We start from the raw sequence: 17149 nt of genomic DNA on the forward strand, positions 1-17149 counted from the left end.
CCCCTTGTCACTGTCAGCAATTATCTTTGCCAATCGACCTAATCTGCAGCCCATTGGACTAGGGGAGGGAGTCGGAGCAGATGGTGGAAATCCATGCAGACACAGGGAGAATGTGCAAACTCCACTCATGTTGCCAAAGGCTCGAATTGAACCAGAGTCCCTGTGGCTGTGACGTATCAGTGTTAACCACTGAGCCCCCATCACGTCCAAAAGTACCATACAAAAGGGGGAGGCTGTTGCACAGTCATCAAGTCATACATCATGGAAATAGACTCTTCTGCCCACACAGTCCCTACAGACCAGGTTTCCAAAACTCTGTAGTGCCATTTGGCCCATCTTCCTCGAAGCCATTCCTTCCCCCATAAGTGTCCAAATGTCTTATCAAAGTGGTAATTATACGTCTATTTTATTCTCATTTTCAGCTTGATAAACTTATACAATTTGTTCTTGCACAGGAGGTCAAAGGTCATTCAGCAATTCCATCATCCACCAGTTGTCAATTCTGGTTTCTGGATCCAATTCCCATCCTGCACTGATTGGACGTGGCAACTGATCAATTGATTAACAAGAGTGATTGGCCATCACTGATGATGTCATTTCCTGCTCAAAAAATGAGGGTCTTCTCCTGGAGTATAAATAGAGCCCAATGGCATTGCTATTTTAGGTGTAGCTGATTTTCTTTCTATATTTATAATTTGGTTTTGTTGGATAAGGAAAGCTGTTTCTATCACAAAATGGCCTCCCAGATCAGTCAGAACTATCACCAGGATTGTGAAGCTGCTGTCAACAAGCAGATTAATGTGGAGCTCACTGCCTCCTATCTCTATCAGTCTTTGGTGAGTGCTGTCCCTGTGGGGTTGGAGTTACTTCTGTTATGAAGTGAACTGTTTTTTTTTTAAAACAAACTAGATTAATACTCTTGTATAATAAAATGTGAGGCTGGATGAACACAGCAGGCCAAGCAGCATCTCAGGAGCACACGTTTAGCTTTTGTGCTCCTGAGATGCTGCTTGGCCTGCTGTGTTCATCCAGCCTCACATTTTATTATCTTGGAATTCTCCAGCATCTGCAGTTCCCATTATCTTTAACACTCTTGTAGACTTGTTTGTTTTTTTTTGTATCTCTCTTAGCTATTTCTTGATTCAGCGTAAATGTGGTGACAATGGGATATGATACTGATATGCAGCAACTGAGGCCCCAGTTGTCTCAATGATATATGGAGGGTGAAGCATCTTGTGATTTATCTTACAATTCCTTTTAGGGCTGTGATTGCCTATAACTGGCTGTGGCTCTCCATAATTTTCTAAACTACTGTCAAGCTTTGATCCAGATAACCATTGGCTAACTACCTTTTTAAATCTGCCTTGATGTATCTGCTTTAATTTTGTGCATGTAAATAAACAAACATACTGGTTTTGGTATTTACAATAAGGTGTTGTAGTAATTTGACAAATCAGATTTTTTTAAGCTGAACTGAAGTCCTTGAGGTAAGACAAGCTGCTCCCTGCTTAAGTAGGTCTCCGATATTATTTTGGCTTTCTGTGCTCTATATCATGAAGTGGGTTTGATCCATCACTTCACAACCTATAGAAAGTTGACTTGTTATAGGTGCCTGCCCCCCCCGACCCCCCCGCCCCCAAAAGGGGGCTGCTGGAACATGCTGAGGCTATTGACCCAGAGGTGAAGAAATAAATGTTCTTCCTTTACCATTTAACCAGATAAAGAAACAAACTGGCTCCTCCCACCATGTGGTGGTGCCCCTGTGCCCTTCCAAGGAGTAGAATGTGTTCAGAAGGTGTTGAGGTCCCCTTGGTGAGTGCTGCAGGGGACCTGGTAGATAATGGACCCTGAAAGGAGGTGGTGAATGCAGTCCCCACGAAGTGGGCTGCTCTGTCCTGGATGGTGTCTGCTTCTTGCACGTTGCAGCTCCACTTTTCTCCAGACACATGGAGAATATTCATCACTCTCTGGGCTTGTGCCTATTGGAAGGAAGTCCTATCTAGGGACATGAGGATAAAGTCCCTATAACTACCTTTTTGGGAGGTGGGAATAGCTTTAACTAGTGAACCAATTGTTGGGTTTTAGTCACTGACCACTGTCCCAACTCAATAGGGAATCTTGTGTGCTGATAATAAAATCCCCACTATTCTTCACCTTCTACAACTTAACTACCCAATTAAACCACTTTTTTAACTTTTAGTTTGTATTTGAGGATTAAACTAACTTCTCACCAGGATTCTACCAAAGAACAACTTCTTCTTTTGATGTCAATAGACTGTTCCTAATCAGCAGTAACTTGTTGGATTGTGAATCTCAGTTGAAAAGTGAGTGAAATGAGTGGGGAAAACAATAGTTTAGCCTCTTGGAATAAGCTAAATTGAGCTCTCCAGCTTTGAACAAGTCAACAATCTATAGGTCACACAGTCCTGCAGATACCATTAGGTCTCCTGAACATTTGATCTTGTTTCAGTTGTGAATTTTAATGCTTTGCTTTGCAAGCTTCTGGCAACCTGAGTGCATGGCATAAACAAATGTGATAAACTATTGCTGCAACAAGCCAAAGGCTGTCACTGGGCAGGCTCTCCTTTAGCACCAAGATTCTCCTAATCGCCCTCATTCTCCTGCATACTGCAAACAGCATCTCTTGTAGAGCTGCTTTATGTAAAAAAAAAAAACAGTACATCTGATCCAATTGGTTGCAGAAGACCTGTACCTACCAGCTATATTAATGTCCAGCATCTGCATGTTACTCGAGCACCAGGGGAGACATGTAATGACTTGAAGTTGCCTGACCCTGTGCACATCCTGCATTCCAGCTCCTGGCACTTGTTTAAACCCTATTCAGTTACCACTTCCATCCATTTCTGGAGGCTAGATGGTAGAAATGTGCTTTCAGCTTTTCTATCCAGGCTGTGCCAGACACCCCCCCCCCCCAACCAATTCAGCAGGGTTTACAAACCAAAACACTGAAATTGTATCTTACATGGAAGAAGCTGGGGTTGTTTGGTTTCCTCCAATTAAAGGAGCTGCTGGCTAACTTTGCAACACCATTAGTGAACATTGTAAGGTGTCAACAATTTTCAGCTGATTGAATCATTAGTTTGCTTTAGACTAAACCAGTCCTCCAGTTCTGAGCATGAGAAATGGGGTCAATGATGTGTTTAATGGGCTTTAACATGTTATCTCCCTTCTAGATGTCCTACTTTGACCGGGATGATGTTGCCCTCACCCATGTCTCCCGGTTCTTCAAAGATCAGTCCCAGGAGAAGCAGGAACATGCAGAGAAGCTGCTGAAATTCCAGAATCGGCGTGGAGGCAGAGTCCTCCTCCAGGATGTGAAGGTTGGAGTTTGGGAGGGGGGCATGGTGTGGTGTGCAGGAATGGTAGCTCATGGTGTTTTCTGTTAGTAGTGACAAGATTTTCATGTGGTAAAGGATGTGAAGGTTGGAGTTGGAGAAGGCAGGCAGTGGGGAGGAGATGTGAGAAATGGCTGCTTATGGTGTGGTTTCATGTCCTGAAAGAAAGTGAAAACTGTTTTGTTTGGCTCCCCTCCTTTTGATGAAAAGGAAAGAAATCCTAGAAACAAGCCTCTTGGCTCCCCTCCACCTGCTGCTTTCCCCCACACCCACCCCCCCACCCCCCCACCCCCCCACCCCCCCACCCCCCCACCACCATGCTGACCCGATAAACACCAAACCACATTAATCCCATTTACTGCACTTGGTCTACAGCCCCCATGGCATTGGTAGTTGTCTAGAAGCTGCTTAAATATTGCAGCAGGAGATGCCTCCCCCACTGCCCCACCCCCCCCATATTATTTTTCCACTACCCTCTCGGCAAAGGATTCCTCTAACCTGCTTACTCCTCACATCAGTGCCCTCTGGTCTTAATGTCTCTTTCTCCCCACCCCCTCATAGCAGACACTCCCCATCTACTATCAAGACTCCACACTAATCAAATGCCATCACATAAACATCTCAACTGACTTCACTCTGAGGATTGGAGTGAGAAATCTGATCTCTCCTTTTAATGGATTTTTCAGTCTTGGGGCAACATCCTGGTGACCCTTCCAGTGCCATTGTGGCTCTGGTCACCACACAGTATTCCACCTTTGCATGGCCAATGCTGCAAAGTTTGTGACAAGACTGGAGTCCCTGTACTGCGCCCCAAGAAATGGGGAAGGGCATTGTGGAAGCCAACTTCCCCACCCTGTCTACACTTATGGATCCTTGAAATATCTCTAGTCTTGTTCTCTTGGTTCCTTTTATTGTCAACATATTGCTGTCCCTTCAATGAATTAAATAGTAGTGATGCTTTTGATCATTCAGGTCAGTCCTATATGAAGCCATAAGCACAAGTGGGACTTCAACCTGGGCCTATGCTCCAAACCTAGGGACAGTACCACTGCATTACGAGCCCTGGGATTAAGTTGTGAATATCCTCCTTGGGATGCCATCAGATGGGCACTGACAATTCTGTGCAAACATAACTCTTATCCCCACTATGACCTGGTTGTGAATTGACTTTCCTTTCGGAAGAAGCAAATAGGGCTAGGTGAAAGCAATTCCTTAAATAACTGATCTGTTCTTCCTAAGGACTTCAGGGATGGCGGTGGTTAGCACAACTGCATCAGTGCTTGGGGCACAAGCTTAATTCTGGAGTTGACATGTTCACCGCATCTCTACATAGGCTTCCTCCCACAGTCCAAAGATGTGCAGGGTAGGATAGGCCATGAAAAATGCAGGATTACATGGCTGGGGCTAGGACCAGGTTGGATGCTCTTCAGATGGTCATGAGTGGGCAGAATGGCCTGATGCATGCTGCAGGGATGTTGTTTCTGAGGCTTACCTGTCCTTCTTTCCATCCTCAGAAGCCAGAGAGGGATGAGTGGGGTAACAGTCTGCAGGCGCTGCAGGTTGCCCTGGATCTGGAGAAGAATGTGAACCAGAGTTTGCTGGATCTACACCAACTCTCCACAGCCCAGACTGACCCTCATGTAAGCTTCACCACCTCCTCATTCTCATCACTGCTAGACCCTCAGGGCAACACTTCATTGGTTGGTCTGTGTGGATTGGAAATTCACAGGTGTGCACTGATCACTTTGGGTCCATGCTGCTGAGCAGTTGTTACATGGTGATCAGTAATGAAGTGAAATGGGAGTTTGGAAGGCAATCCATTGGGAGTGATGAAGTGATATTGGCCATTGAATTCCCATTCTCACTTGGGAGCATTACAGTGGAATGATCATTGTCCATCACCATCCAACTCAGCTACACTTCACAAACAGCAAGATGGAGCAGCTGACATCCTATTGTCTTCACTGGCACAGATTTTCCAGGTGTTAGCTAAATTTTCAGGGCTGTCTGGAACTAGTATGGTAAAGCCTGTTTTTCAGTGGGAATTCTGAAATTGTCTTGGATAGTGTTAATGCACCCAGTTGTCATATTCCTCTGTTGCAGCTGTGTGACTTCCTGGAGACTCACTATTTGGATGAGGAGGTGGAGATCATCAAGCAACTTGGGGACAACATCACCAACCTGAAGCGCCTGGGAGCCCCTGAGAATGGGATGGGAGAGTACCTGTTTGACAGGCTCTCCCTGGAGGACAGCAGTTAGTGTGGCCTGGAGTACTGTCTGCTTGGTCTGAATGCATTCCCCACTTCACCCTGGACAACCTGTCTCCTTCCAAGGAGAAGGGACTTGGAGCAAAGAATGTAATGGCTGTACCAGCTAAATGGAAATGAATAAAATCATGTATTGATCTTGCTTATTGTCCATCATTCAGAGCTCTGAATACTTTGGGTGATAGCTCTTGCTTGAAGCCAATTCGTTTTCTGTCATTTGATTGGTCCAATTTCTAATTGGATTAGGCAACCCTTCACAGAATAGCTCACTATCCCCACATTAGAATGTAACTCGATGGAGTGTTTTTTTTTGGTTAGTCCTGTGGAAATTGAAGGTGTTTCTCCTCCAAATAGGATAAGGTTGGGATTTGTCAATTGTGGCATTCTCCCTCTTCTAGAGGACAATTAGTGCGCTTCTGGATATGGTGGGTTCAACTGTAGCTCAAAGAAATTGTCTTCCTCTGGTGACAGGAAGTTCCCACACCTTCTAAATAGACTTCTCTACCCAGCCTGATAGAATTTGGGATAGTGGTGTTCAATTGCACATTTCCCTTAATCTCTTCCCCGCCTCAGCCATCCTGCGTACTCAATTATTGCCTGAATGATGACAGCAACACAAAGTGAAGACAGCCCTTTATCTACTGACCCAGCTGCCTGATCACAAAGGTCTAAAGGAAGAGGCCCAGCAGGCTCTGATTTCAATCCAGCTGGCGGAAGCAGCAGAGGTGTGAAACAATCTCGACTGCCTGGTATATCTCTTTTTTTTTTTTTTCCCCCATTGGGCCCTACCCTGACCAATAAACACTATATTCTCAGTATTGTTACTTTTGGTTTCACCATCCCAAACTGTGGCTGGCGCTCTTTCTCTTCCGCTTCTCCTCACTTCTCTCACCCCGCCCTCCCCCCACCCAACCTTTTCTATCCACGTGCCCCCACCAGCCTAAACATTCACCACAGCCCCTTTCCCTGGGAGTCAGCTCCAGACGTTCACCTGAACTGTACTGGATTATAATGCAGGGCCTCATTGCTGCTTACAGCAGGATAACAGGGACCTGGGAAGAACACAGCAATGCACCTGGTTAAATGCTGCTGTTTGATTGGCTCTTGTTGCTAATGCCAGCATTGAGCACACTAAGCTGCTCCTTTGGTTCCTCTGAGCTTTCCCCCATGGTGAACATTACTCCTGATGCAGGTTGATTGGGTGAAATCACATTGAAGGAGCAAAGTGGCTCGGAGGAGACATGGAGATGCTGACTTTCCTTTACGGCTGCTTCTTTTATCTTTCAAGGTGTCAGAGATCATGGGTTCGTGAGGGGGCTATCAGAGACATCCTGAGGATTGTTCCAGGGAGTTTTGTAGCGAGTGCACACTGCAGCCTTCATCGAGGTTGGCTGGGGTGGGGGGGGGTGCTGCAGAGTCAAAAGGCACTCAACATATTTGTTCCACCACATAAAGCAATTTATTTTTGGTGACAATAAGTCTTGGCTACAGTAACCCTCAAGTGCAGGAAGGGACCATTAGGCCCATTAAATCTGCATCGACCTTCTGAACAGCATCCTCCTTAGACCCAACCCCTTTGCCTTAACTCCACATTTCCCACGGCTAATCGACCTAGCCTGCAGGCCCCTGCTCACGATCGACAATCTGCAAATCGTTGGGCTGTGTGAGGAAACTCAAGCACCTGGAAGAAATCCACGCAGTCCATCACCCAGGGGGAGAATCGAACCTGGGTCCCTGGCACTGAGGCGCCAAAACATTCTAAAGTACCAAAGGAAAGGAATACACTGCGGCAAACTACGCCATGGGAATAGACTCTGCAGCGCAGCCCGAACTTGCAGACCAGGTTTTCATAAACTGTGTAGTGCCATTTGCCTACGTTTGGCCCATCTTTCTCTAAACCGTTCCTTTCCATGTAAATCTCCAAATGTCACTTAAATGTTGTAATTCTATCCACCTCGACCACTTCCTCTGGCAGCTCGTTCCATACACGCACCACCCTCTGTGTGACAATGTTGTCACTCACGCCCCTTTTAAATCTTGCCGCTCTCCCCTCAAACCGGTGCCCTCTAGTTTTGGACTCCCCTACCCTGTCCCAGCATGCTTTTTATATACAGTCAATCTTGAGTGTGCCAATGGCAAGGCTACATTTAGTGCTCAGCAACTGTTACACTTCAGGAGGTGGTGATGAGCTGCTTATTACAGTCCACCTGGTGTCGGAGAGACCGGAATGATGCTGCTGCTGCTGCTGTTGCTGAGGAGGGGCTCCTGGGATTTTCATTCACAAACAGGGATATTGTTCCAAGTCAGGATGGTGACAGAGTTACATGGAGCTGCTTGAGTGTCGTTGGTGCTGCCTCCAGCAAGAACATTGTAAACTATTCCAGCACTACTCCCAATTTCAGCCTTATTGAGGGTGGGCAGGTTTTGGAAACTCAGGAGTTGAGTACTTCCTGACAGAATTCCCAGCATCTGAATTCCCAGTTTCTGAGCTGTACCATCTAGAGAACGCAATGTAAACAGAACCAGAAATTCTTCACTTGGAAACATGCTGGGGTGAATCACTAGTTCTACTTCAAACAACGAAAAACGAAACTGGGAGACAGAAATGTTCAACGTGCAATACATTTCTAGCAGCAACTGAAACATAGAGGCCTGAGGCCTACTGTGTAGAAGAGGCACTCAGCACATTTAGCGTTTTGCTTTTCAAACTGGGCTTCAAGGTCAAGGTCAGGGAGATCACATCAGATGCAGATTGGACCCACAAAGTACATCAGTTGCCTGTTTTAGATGATCCAAAAGCACATTATTTGTGTTGCTGCACAGAAATAGGAAAATGTTCTGATCAACCAAATCGAGCCATTTTTCAAAGAGCTCCAACACCAACGTTCAAAAATTATGACGACTAATCCCTCAGAATAGCAATCCGACAGAATTCTGCAAATCTGTGATGAATGTGTCTTAACGCACAACCTCAGATACAGACGTGAAGTTTTAGAGTATATTTTATTCTCATTTTCAGGGAGATGTCCTTCCAGAATTTGCACTTGTGCGGGAGGTCAAAGGTCATTTCAGCAATTTCATCATCAACCAGTTGTCAATTCTGATTGGTTTTTTGACCCGATTCCCATCCTGCACTGATTGGATGTGGCAGCTGATCAATTGATTAACAAGAGTGTTTGGCCATCACTGATGATCTCATTTCCTGCTTCATAAAATGAGTGTTGGCTCCTGGAGTATAAATAGAGTCCCAGGGCAGGGATGTTTACTGTTGCTTTTAGCTGTGTCATTTTTCTGGGGAGGAAAATAAAGCAAGTGTTTCCTTTATAAGATGGCCTCCCAGATCAGTCAGAACTATCACCAGGATTGTGAAGCTGCTGTCAACAAGCAGATTAATGTGGAGCTCACTGCCTCCTATCTCTATCAGTCTTTGGTGAGTGGTGTCTCTGTTGGGTGAAACATACTTCTGTTCTGTTGAAGTGAACTCTTCCCCTTGGATGTAATTAAGTTGTCTATCTTATAGACTGAGTTTTGTGGCTCCTCCCTCTTTCTCAATGCAGGATGAGTGTGATGTTACTGTAACAATAGTTTGGTGTCTAATGTTACTCTAACTTGGGTCCCAGTTGGTTGTCAGTGAGATGTGGAGGGTGGAGTGTTCTTGTAGTTACTTGCCTGTCCCATGATGGTGCTGTGACTGGTGGTAATTATAGCTTCCTGTGGCTGTTTGAAACTTGAGGGAACAAAATTAAAAATGAATTGGGACTCACCATTGTGGGAATGGAAGCACCATCAGCTAGTCACTGCTTTTCTTGTATCCTTGTTTCTATTTGAATCTTGTGGGGATCTGAAGTAAACCTGCCAATTGTGACTGAGAATCTTGGTTTCCTATTGCAATCAGCTTAGAATAGGCTTGTTCTAGCCCTACAGTGATGGGCCGAGAGGTGGCAAATGGAGTTTAATGCAGACAAGTGTGAGCTGATGCACTTTGGTAGGAGTAACCGGAAGGCAAAGTACAGGGCTAATGGTAAGATTCTTGGTAGTGTAGATGAGCAGAGAGATCTGTGTCGATAGGTAGACACGGATTGTTCAAAGTTGCCACCCAGGTTGACAGGGCAATTAAGGCAGTGTTTTGTCTTTTATTAAGAGGATTGAGTTCTGGAACCAAGAGGTTATGGTGAAGCTATCCAAAAACTCTGGTGCATACAGTTCTGGTCACTGCATTATAAGGATGTGAAGCTTTGGAAAGGGTGTAGAGGAGATCTGCTAGGATGTTTCCTGGTATGGAAGGAACATCTTATGAGGAAAGGCTGAGGGACTTGAGGCTCTCTTCATTAGAGAGAAGAAGGTTGAGAGGTGACTTAATTGAAACATATAAAATAATCAGAGGGCTAGTTCGGGTGGATAGGGAGAGCCTTTTACCTAGATGGTGATGGTGAGCATGAGGTGGGGTAGCTTTAAATTGAGGGCTGATAAATATAGGACAGATGTCAGAGGTAGTTTCTTTACTCAGTAAGGGAATGCAATGCTTTGCCTGTGACAGTAGTAGATTTGCCCACTTTAGGTACACTTACGTCATCATTGGATAAGCAAATGGGCGTACATGGAATAGTGTAGGTTAGATGGGCTTGAGATCAGTATGACAAGTCGGCACAACATCAAGGGCTGAAGGGCCTGCACTTGGCTGTTATGTTCTATGCTCAGATTAAACTGGGTGAGGTTGTGACTCTTATCTGATTAAGCAGATCTCCATTTGAAATCTACCTTGCTTTTCTTCATACTCATGAGGTGGGTGTGGGCTGTCTGTATGTCAAGTGTTGGAGCTTTTCAAAGGCACAGCACTGCCATGGGGCTGAGAATGTACTGACCCAGTGACTCTGGTTAAAAAGTTTATGCCCATTGTATTTGGCCTGATTGTAAACTAACTGGACCCTCTTTCCCCAGGTGGGGTGCTTGTGCCCTTCCAAGGGGTAGAAGGTGTTTACGTAACCTTGGTGTTTGTTGCAGGGTGCTCTCTGGGCTTGTCCCTGTCACCAGGAAGTCCCCCTCCTGATGAGGATCAAGCCCCTGTCAGCCCCAGTTTGGGAGGGGGAACAGCTTTCATTGAGCCAGCAGTTGGGTTTTAATCACTGACCCATTGTCCCAACACACCTTGTAAGCATGTGCCAGGAATGAAATCCTTACTATTCTACATCTTCTAACTGCACATTTAAATCGCAAAGATAAATTGTGCTTGTGTTTGCATTTGAGAATTGAAGCAACTTTTTTCAGCAGGATTTGTAAGAATGTGCTTGTTACTGGCTGCTTCCAATAGCAGACCTGCTAAACCTCAATACATTGAATTGTGAACATCCTGGTTTAGAAATCTACAGGACTTTGCCTGTTGGATTAAGTCAACAGTGGTTTTTCCAGGTTAATGAGGGATCTTGTCTGGAGAGTAGTTGATCTGCAGATCACTGTCATATTTGTCATGTGATCAGTTTGTTTTGTCAGTCTTTGTTTCATGTGTAATGGTACAAGTTGCTAGCAGTCTGAGTCAGTGCAGCTGTTTCAGATGCAACAATAAACTGTTGCAGTAACAACCCAAAGGCTGTCCTTAGGCAGGCTTTCCTTGGCAGATTCTTGGAGCTAACATCCTTCATTCATCTCCTCATGCCCCCCCCAGCCACCCCAATACTGCAGTTCTTGTCAAACTAATAGATACAGTGCATCCAATTGCATTGATCCTGACTCAGCAGAAAATGTGCTTCTTCCAAGCTGTTAATTGCAGTGTCTAGGATCTGTTTTCTGGTCTTTGCCAAAGCAGCAATACAGTGCCCTGCAGCTGTTCTATTGGTGTACATCCTGCACTCCAGCCCCTGGCATTTCTTGAAACCCGATTCAATCAAAGATTTATCCCATTTCTGGTGGAGGTTAATCAGTAAAAACATCAATTCACACTTGTTCTCACCAAATGCTGTGCCAGACCCTCCTGGGCAATTTGCCTGGAGTTTCAAACCAAAATAAAACACATGGTATTTACAGCTTACTGGAGGAAGCTGGGATTGTTTTGATTTTTCCAATTCAACAGCAACTGCTCAAAACTGGGTTCTGAATTGTTAATGCATCAGGTACTTAACAGCTTATTGTCAGTTTGATTTTGAGAATGCTCAAGTAGCCCTGTAGTTCTGAACTGAAATTGGCCCATGACTTGTTAATGGACTTTACCTTGTTCTCCCTTCCAGATGTCCTACTTTGACCGGGACGATGTTGCCCTTCCCCATTTTTCCCAGTTCTTCAAACATCAGTCTCAGGAGAAGTGGGAACATGCAGAGAAGCTGCTGAAATTCCAGAATCAGCGTGGAGGCGGAGTCTTCCTCCAGGATGTGAAGGTTGGAGTTGGGTGGGGTGGGGAATGGGATGGTAATGGCTGCTCTTGTGGTGTGGTTTCAAGTCAGTGACAAGGTTTTCATTTGAGTCAAAACTTTGTTCAGCCTGTTTGATCTCCTTTTTGAAGCCAGTGTGGAAAGAAGCCCTTTGGCCCACCATGTCTATGCTGACCCCACAAACACGAACAACATTAATCCCACTTACCTGCCCTTGGTCCACAGGCCACTGTCCTGGCACTAAGTATTTGTCCAGCTGGACCCTAAACTGATCTGGAGTAGCTGTCTCCACCACCATCCAACCCTTTATGTGGTTCATCTCATATTTCAAACAGCCCCTCAGAGGGGTGGGGGTGGGGTGAAGTTTCCTCCAATCCCCTCTAACCTGCTTACTCCTCAAACCTGGTTTCTCTCCTGTCTTGGTGTCTGCCATGGGAAGACATTCCATCAACTGGCCACTCTCTATTCTTCAATTACATCAGGTCACTCCCTCAGCTGTTCCTGCTCCACAGAAAATCCCAGCCTATCTAACCTCCAATCAATGGATCTTGGGCAACAGCCTGGGGAACCTCACCAGCTTCCCCCTGCAGTGCCATCCTGTCCAGGTGACTGGTGAGGCCAAAGAGGAATAATGTGGTGACCAGAAAAACAAACTGAGGAGACTGGTCCCCTTCCTGTTCCACCACACCCAACTAATAGAGGTTGCTTGCCCTCTGTCACTGTTACACCCTGTTGACCTTGTCTGAACTTTGAGGGATCTATGGTTGTGGGCCTTTCTTAACTGTTAGCAGCACAACACACTTTGCAAACACCTCGCTGTCCCTTGGATGAATTAAATAGCCGTGATGTTTCTGATCATCCTGCTCAGGCATGTATGAAGCCACCAGCACAAGTGGTACTTGAACCTTGGCCTTGTCAGCCAGAGACAGGGGCACTACCACTGTACCATGACAGCATTTAGGATTCACTTGTGAATATCCTCGCAATTCCATCAGATGGACCCTGATGCAAATCTTGTCATTAACCCCCACAATGACCTGTTATTCACCTTCCTCCTTCAGATCAAGGACCGACAGGCAAGGTGAAAGCAATTCTGAAGGAACTGTTCTTCAGCTGTGCTCCAGGGCTCCCTCAGGGGCTAGCAGTGTTCTCAGTGCCAGGGACACAGGTTTTGATCTGGCCTCTGGTGAGGGACTGGTGTTTACATGTCCTCCCCTTGTCTGCGTTGGTGTCCTCATAGTAAAAGAGGATTGGCCATCTGAAATGCAGGGTTACAGGAATAGGGTGGGAGAAGGACGAGTTGGGATCCTCTTCAGAGCAGTTACAGACTGATCCACGTTGTAGAGATTCTGAAGCTTAACAGTCCTTCTTTCCCTCCTCCAGAAGCCAGAGAGGGATGAGTGGGGTAACAGCCTGCAGGCAATGCAGGTTGCCCTGGATCTGGAGAAGAATGTGAACCAGAGTTTGCTGGATCTACACCAAGTTGCCACTGCCCAGGCTGACCCTCATGTAAGCTTCACCTCCTCATTGACTTCACTGCTAGGCCCTCAGGGCAACACCTTCATTGGTTGGTCTTTTGTGGATTAGAAATTCAGTTAGACTTTGTTTTTGTGCAGATGACATGGATCACTTCAGATCCATAGTGATTACAAAATCATTGCTGAGCAGTTGACTCCAAGTATGTATTTTAACTTGTAAACCTGTGGGGAGGACTGAGGGGATATTGGCGACTGAATTCTCATTCAGGGCCACTGCAGTGGAATGACTTTTATCCATCACAAGTCAACTCTGCTCCAGTAAATAAACAGCAAGATGAAGCAGCTAAAAAGCAGTTGTCCTCTTTGCACAATTTCTCCAGGCGTTGGCTCTAGTCATCCCTGACAATCTCCCTCCATATGCATGTTTTTCAGTGGGGATTCTGAAGTTGTCTTGGATAGTGTTGATGTACCAAGTGTCATATTCCTCTGTTGCAGCTGTGTGACTTCCTGGAGACCCACTATTTGGATGAGGAGGTGGAGATCATCAAGCAACTTGGGGACTACATCACCAACCTGAAGCGCCTGGGAGCCCCTGAGAATGGGATGGGAGAGTACCTGTTTGACAGGCTCTCCCTGGAGGACAGCAGTTAGTGTGGCCTGGAGTACTGTCTGCTTGTCTGAATGCATTCCCCACTTCACCCTGGGCAATCTGCCTCTCTCCAGGGAGAAAGGACTTTGAGCAAAGAATGTAATGGCTGTACCAGCCGAATGGAAATGAATAAAATGATCTCTTGATCTCAGTTACTGTGCATCATTTTGAGACCACTGATACCGCTTTGGTCAAGCAAGCTTTCTTGCCTCACTTCACCATTGCTTTTCCCCAACCCCCTGTGGACAGACTCCAGGCCTATGGGAGCCAGTTGGGGTTCAAATGGGGCCTGTGACCGACCCTGACGACAACCATCAACTGGTGGCCCTGCTGACCAGTTCCCTTTGTCACTGAAGTCTGCTGCTCCTCCCAGGGGCCCTTGGGTTTTCTGAACTTTCTTGGTTCAACTGCATAGATTTGTTTTTCCCCCAGAAGGAATCCAAAATTCCTTCAAGTGGCTTCCTCAGTTTTTTGCTTTCTTTCCTTCGCCCTGGGCTCAGTCCCTCCCCATAACTGGAAGTCCACCAGCCCTGAGCTGGGGAAATTCAGCCCAAACATTCTGAACAGTCACATTCCAGAGAATCATCTCCAGATTCTCTGGGGCTACTTGATTGATAGTGGATGCTCTTGATACCATAAATACAAGGATTGGTGACCTGGGGCTTGGATGATTGCCCATGGTTCAAAATACTCACATTTGGTTTATGCTTGCAGCTACAACTGGCCTCTGACTGTTGAAGGGTTTGTACAAAAAGCTGCTACCTTGGTTCTTGGAACCTTTCCATGGGCTGATGAAATTTTTTTTTTGACCCAGTGAGGGAGCAGGGATTTCTGGGGAAGATGGGGGCTGTCTCCTTCAGTCAAGATGCCTGGACATGCTGACTTTGCCTTACAGCTGTTTCCTTGATCATTCAAGGTGTCTGATCATGGGTTAGGGAGGGTGTGATCAGAGACAGCCCGGAGATTATCTTGAGTTTTGGCACAAGTGCACACTGTAGCCTTAGGAAGAGTGTGGGTCATTAAGGTACTGAATAGATTTGTTCCATCACAAAAATCCTTGTTGTTTGGCCCAGTCTCTATCCTTGGTGATAGAATCCCTGCTCTCTGGCAAGAGGCCATTTGACCCAGGTAGCATCAACCTTCTGACCAGAATCCTGCTCAGTCCCACCCCAGTCCTTTAACCCTGTGTCTTCCCCATGGCTAATCCAGCTTGCCCCTTGTCAATATCACCAACTTAGCATTGCCTATCCACTTGACCAGCAAATAGTTCAGATGGTGGGTGGGAAACCAAACAGACACTGTAAATGTACAAACTCCCCAGGGTGCCCTAAGGCTGTAATAAATCCCATGTCGCTGTGAGGTAAGTGTTCGCTACTGAGACACTGTCTCACCCGAAAGTACCGAACAAAGGAATATGCTGTTGCATACTGTCAGAGTCCTACAGCAGAGATACAGGTTGTTTGGCTCAAACCGTCCAGGTCGAGCAGTGTTCCAAATCTGAACTAGTTGTGTTTGCCCCATATCCCTCAACCAGTCCTTTCCCTGGAAATCACCAAATGTCTTTTAACAACTGCAATTGCACCTACTTCTCGTGCTTTATGTAGCCACTCATTCTTGACATAAACCATTTTCTGTGGGGCAAAGCTGTTCTTCAGCTTCCCTCCCTCTCCACCCCCCTTCCCCCCCCCCCCCCCCCCAAACTCCACATGCCTGTGTGTGAAAACATTACCCCTACCACCCCTAGTTTTGGACTCCACGACCCTGTCCCAGCATGCTTACTGTATGCAGTCAATCGTGAGTCTGCCAAGGGCAAGGCCACATTTAGTGCTCAGCAAGTGTTACACTTCAGGAGGTGGTGATGAGCTGGTCATTACAGTCCACCTGGTGTCGGAGAGACCGGAATGATAATGTTGCCGAGGAAGGGCTTCTGGGATTTTCATTCGCAAACAGGAATATTTTCCCAAGTCAGGATGGTGACAGACTTACATGGAGCTGCTTGCATGTTGTTGGTGCTGCCTCCAGCCAGAACATTGAAAACTGTTCCAGCATTACTCACTCCTAACTTCAGTCTTATTGATGGTGGACCGGCTTTGGAAAGTTAGAAGTTGCGTAATCACAACAGAATTCCCTGCCTCTGACTTCCCAATTTTTGAGTTGTTCACTCTACAGAATGCAATGAAAACTGTAACAGATACTGTCACCTTGGAAACATGCTGGCGTTAAGCGCTGATTCAACTTCAACAATGTAAAACCAAACATGGAGACAGAAATGTTCAACGTGCGATACATTTCTAGCAGCAGCTGAGACACAGAACCCTGAGGCCTACTGTGTATAAGAGGCACTCAGCACATTTAGCATCTTGCTTTTCAAACTGGGCTTCATGCGACCCTAAGTCACGCTGATCACAGCAGATTCAGAATGGATCTACAAAGGACATCGGTTGCCTGTATCAGACGATCCAAAAGCACGTTATTCTGTCGCTGCACAGAAATAGGAAAATGTTCATATCAACCAAATCAGGGCATTTTACAAAGATGAGGATTGCAAATGTCATTCCCCTGTTCAGAGGATAGCAAATGTGGTTCCCCTGTGCAAGAAGGGGAGTAGAGACAACCCTGGTAATTGTAGACCAGTCAGCCTTACCTCAGTTGTTGGGAAAGTGTTGAAAAAGGTTATAAGGGATAGGATTTATAATTATCTAGAAAAGAATAAATTGGTTAGGGATAGTCAGCACGGTTTTGTGAAGGGAAGGTCGTGCCTCACAAACCTTATTGAGTTCTTTCAGAAGGTGAGCAAACAGGTATTTGAGAGTAAACCGGTTGATGTGGTGCATATGGATTTCAGCAAGTCGTTCGATTAGGTTCGCCACAGTCGGCTATTGTACAAAATGCGGAGGAATGGAATTGTGGGAGATATAGCAGTTTGGATCGGAAATTGGCTTGCTGAAAGAAGACACAGGGTGGTAGTTGATGGGAAATGTTCATCCTGGAGACCAGTTATTCGTGGTGTACTGCAAGGGTCGGTGTTGGGTCCACTGCT

The 17149-nt window shown here is 46.0% G+C and overlaps 2 protein-coding genes across 2 annotated transcripts; both read left to right on the forward strand.

Annotated features, from left to right (window-relative positions):
• Positions 1-734: 734 nt before the first annotated feature.
• On the forward strand, positions 735-6354 carry LOC132206489 (ferritin, middle subunit-like). Its single transcript, XM_059640680.1, has 5 exons — positions 735-836; positions 3195-3341; positions 4871-4996; positions 5460-5603; positions 6235-6354. The coding sequence occupies exons 1-5, from the start codon at positions 735-737 to the stop codon at positions 6352-6354; spliced, it is 639 nt and encodes a 212-aa protein (XP_059496663.1).
• A 2597-nt stretch (positions 6355-8951) lies between these two features.
• LOC132206372 (ferritin, heavy subunit-like) lies at positions 8952-14111 on the forward strand. Its single transcript, XM_059640418.1, has 4 exons — positions 8952-9053; positions 11842-11988; positions 13366-13491; positions 13956-14111. The coding sequence occupies exons 1-4, from the start codon at positions 8952-8954 to the stop codon at positions 14109-14111; spliced, it is 531 nt and encodes a 176-aa protein (XP_059496401.1).
• The last annotated feature ends 3038 nt before the right edge of the window (positions 14112-17149 follow it).

The sequence above is a fragment of the Stegostoma tigrinum genome, chromosome 38 (assembly GCF_030684315.1).
Source record: "Stegostoma tigrinum isolate sSteTig4 chromosome 38, sSteTig4.hap1, whole genome shotgun sequence".
NCBI classification, from domain to species: Eukaryota; Metazoa; Chordata; class Chondrichthyes; order Orectolobiformes; family Stegostomatidae; genus Stegostoma; species Stegostoma tigrinum.

Excerpts from the sequence above, each read along its gene's own strand:
- LOC132206372 (XM_059640418.1), top strand. The coding sequence starts at position 8,952 with ATGGCCTCCCAGATCAGTCAGAACTATCACCAGGATTGTGAAGCTGCT. Across the intron at positions 9,054-11,841 it reads CCTATCTCTATCAGTCTTTG|ATGTCCTACTTTGACCGGGA; the intron begins GTGAGTGGTGTC and ends TCTCCCTTCCAG. Across the intron at positions 11,989-13,365 it reads TCTTCCTCCAGGATGTGAAG|AAGCCAGAGAGGGATGAGTG; the intron begins GTTGGAGTTGGG and ends TCCCTCCTCCAG.
- LOC132206489 (XM_059640680.1), top strand. The coding sequence starts at position 735 with ATGGCCTCCCAGATCAGTCAGAACTATCACCAGGATTGTGAAGCTGCT. Across the intron at positions 837-3,194 it reads CCTATCTCTATCAGTCTTTG|ATGTCCTACTTTGACCGGGA; the intron begins GTGAGTGCTGTC and ends TCTCCCTTCTAG. Across the intron at positions 4,997-5,459 it reads CAGCCCAGACTGACCCTCAT|CTGTGTGACTTCCTGGAGAC; the intron begins GTAAGCTTCACC and ends CCTCTGTTGCAG.